The 3168-nt window shown below is 35.1% G+C and overlaps 1 protein-coding gene across 1 annotated transcript in view; it reads left to right on the top strand.

Annotated features, from left to right (window-relative positions):
• The first annotated feature begins 209 nt into the window (after positions 1 to 209).
• Positions 210 to 3168, top strand: part of TGFBR1 (transforming growth factor, beta receptor 1) — a 26422-nt gene continuing 23463 nt past the window's right edge. The window contains exon 1 of the mRNA XM_004677482.2: positions 210 to 444. Coding sequence (XP_004677539.1) covers positions 315 to 444 — 130 coding nt within the window. The 5' untranslated portion in view covers positions 210 to 314. The remainder of the gene's footprint in view (positions 445 to 3168) is intronic.

Raw genomic sequence — 3168 nt, 5'->3', positions numbered from 1 at the left:
AACAATGTAAAGAAAATTTATGATTCTAATAGTATCAAGAATGTATTGTTAAAATATAGGATAATTTCAAATTGTTAACCTTGAGAATGTTTTCTAATTTCTAATAAAACTTATGATTCTAATAGTATCAAGAATGTATTGTTAAAATATAGGATAATTTCAAATTGTTAACCTTGAGAATGTTTTCTTGCTCTCTTTTTCCAGCACTGCAGTGTTTCTGCCATCTTTGTACAAAGGACAATTTTACTTGTGTCACAGATGGGCTTTGCTTTGTCTCTGTCACAGAGACCACAGACAAAGTAATACACAATAGCATGTGTATAGCTGAAATTGATCTGATTCCTCGAGACAGGCCCTTTGTATGTGCACCATCTTCAAAAACTGGGTCTGTAACATATTGCTGCAATCAGGACCACTGCAATAAAATAGAACTCCCACCTGTTGGTAAGTTGTATATAATTTTTTCTTACAATTACAGGAAAGCTCTTGGTTTTGTAACTGGAGGGGAGCTTAGAAACGGTCTGCTCCAGTTTGTTCAGTTTGGAGGCAAGAAATGATCTTGTTCATAGTTGTAGTTATAAGAAGCCAAAATCCTGACTCTTAAGTGTAGGTTGGTTGAGAAGGTAGTTTCAAGGTAAGCTTTCTCTGAGTTCTGTAATGCCCAAGAGCGTAGCCTCTTAAAAAGCAAATTCTGATAAATGCCACTCAGTAATATGTACTCAGAATGTCTGTGCTTTGTCCTCAGAGTAATGTCCTTCTTACATTACTCCCACCTTATAAAGTAGGCCACAATGGGCAGGAGTGGACAGCAGTACTAGACAGTCCAGATGCCTTCATTTTGCAGTTTTACCTTGCCTTACAATCTTTATAAATTATTATATATGATTTCTAAGTTTTTGATTCTTCACCTATAGTTTACATTTTATTTTGTTACTTTTTTATCAGCTTCATCAATTACACTGATGTAGAGTTTTATCAATCACTGTTTACATGCCAGTTTTATCACTTTGGTCTAATGACATCCTTTGTAACATTTCCCTTTCTAGTAAATGCAATATCTGTAAGTCTAGGATTCAGTCTAGACTTAGGTATTGCATTTAGTTGTTATGTCTCTCTAACTTTTTAAATCTAGAGTAGTTACACAATCTTTTTTTGTCTTTTGTGATAACATTTTTTCAAACTTTATTGCGATATGATCAACATGTAAATGCTGTGTAAGTTTAAGATGTACAGTATGTTGATTTGAAACACCTGTATTTTGCAAAATGATGCCCTCCATAGATTATCTAATGTCTGCATTACTTTTTGTGGTGAGAGCATTTAATTGTTACTCTTAGCCACTTTCAATTATAGAACGTAATATCATTAACTATAGTCACTATGCTGCTATATGTAGATCCTTAGAACTTGTTCATCTTATAACGGAAAGTTTGTACCCTTTGGTCAACAGCTCTCCTTTCCTCCGTACCTTCCAGCCCGATTGTATTCTAGTCTGTTTCAATGGGTTTGGGCTTTTTTTTTTTTGGTTCCACTTATAAGTGATACACAGTATTTGTCTTTCTCTCACTTACTTCACTTTGCATAATGCTTTCATCATTCATCCAAATTGTTGCAAATGGCAGGATTTCCTTCTTTTGATGGCTAAATAATATTCCTGTGCATGTGTACACACATATGCATGTATGTATATATATACAACTGTCTAAGGGATCTGAGTATACACTTTTTAAAATCTAGTCATCTGTTGATACACACTTGGATTGTTCTCCTATTTTTGGCTAGTGTGAATAACACTGCAGTGGACACAGGAGTGCAGCTCTCTTTTTGTGATCCTGTTTTCATTTCCTTCGGACATATGTCCAGAAGTGGAATTTTGGATCATATGGTAGATCTATTTTGAAATTTTTTAGGGGCTGTCATATTGTTCCATAGTGACTGTGCTGGCTTATATTCCCACCAAAACAGTACACCAAGAATCCCTTTTCTTCAGGCCCGCACCAATACTTATCTCTTGTCTTTTGAAAAATATGTATTTAGTGAATTATTCTACTGAGGCATGATTGACATAACATAATTTCAGGTGTACAATCTAATGATCCATTATTTGACAGATGAGCTCCTCATTCAGTCTATCTAGTTAACTTTCATCACCAAACATAATTGCAGAAAACTTTTTGTGATGAAAGCTTAAATATCTATTTGTCAGCAACTTTCAGATATGCAGTACAGTATTAACTAGTTACCATGCTATATATTACATCCATAATGTAATATGGAAATGTTTTATAGTGAGTTTGCATATTTATTAAAATAAATATCCACTTACATTAAAAATATACTGGTATTGCTAGGAATTCATAACTTTTAGAATTAGTTGAATGTTAAGGTTCTGGCTTACATATGAGCTGAGTGCATGTGCTTAATTTTTCAGTAACTTCTCAAATTCCTGTTGTGATAATCAAAAGAGGAAAAAACAGGGGAAATCTGTATCAATTTAGTCTGAGTTAGTGGAAGACTGTCACCCGCATGCCTACATTTGTAAGAAACTTCTGCAGGTTCTATTGTGACAGACATAATAGTGAAGATTTGACTAACTATGAAAAGAAATATGTGAAGGAACCTCTTAAGCTTCAGGGTTAAGGTTAAGGCTAGGCTACAGGGGAGAACTCAGATCTCCTTTAGGAAGCACCTAGTTTCAGTGCTTACTGAAGCAGGTGCCTTTGCCCACTTTTCTTGCAGTTAGTCTAACCATTATGCTAATTTAAGTAGGAAGTAGTACCCCCATATGAGGGCCATGAGGGCCCACCTTCCAGTCATAGGAGGCCGTGCTCCACCTTCCTCAGGTAATAGTTAAACTAAGCAAAATTAAACTAAGCCTTCAACGAGATAGGGAAGCCCCTCATGGCGAGGTTCTGTCAGATTGTAACTTCTCTGGCTTTTATGTAAGTACTTGCAGTTGTATGACAGAGAAAATGATAATTCCAGAATTATCCATATCCATTGTTGGGCTTGAAGTACCTAAATGGAGATTCATAAAACCACTTGAGAAACTCACTTTTTTTTTTTTTCATACTAAAACTGATTTCTAATACTAGTAATACATAAATTCTCCAGTTCCCAGTTGCTGGATAAACAGCAAAAGTATTACCAAATGGTTAGGCTTCAGTG

Source organism: Condylura cristata, unplaced genomic scaffold (genome assembly GCF_000260355.1).
Source record: "Condylura cristata isolate star-nosed mole 26May11 unplaced genomic scaffold, ConCri1.0 scaffold00006, whole genome shotgun sequence".
Classification (NCBI taxonomy): Eukaryota; Metazoa; Chordata; class Mammalia; order Eulipotyphla; family Talpidae; genus Condylura; species Condylura cristata.
This window is presented reverse-complemented; position numbering and strand designations above follow the sequence as displayed.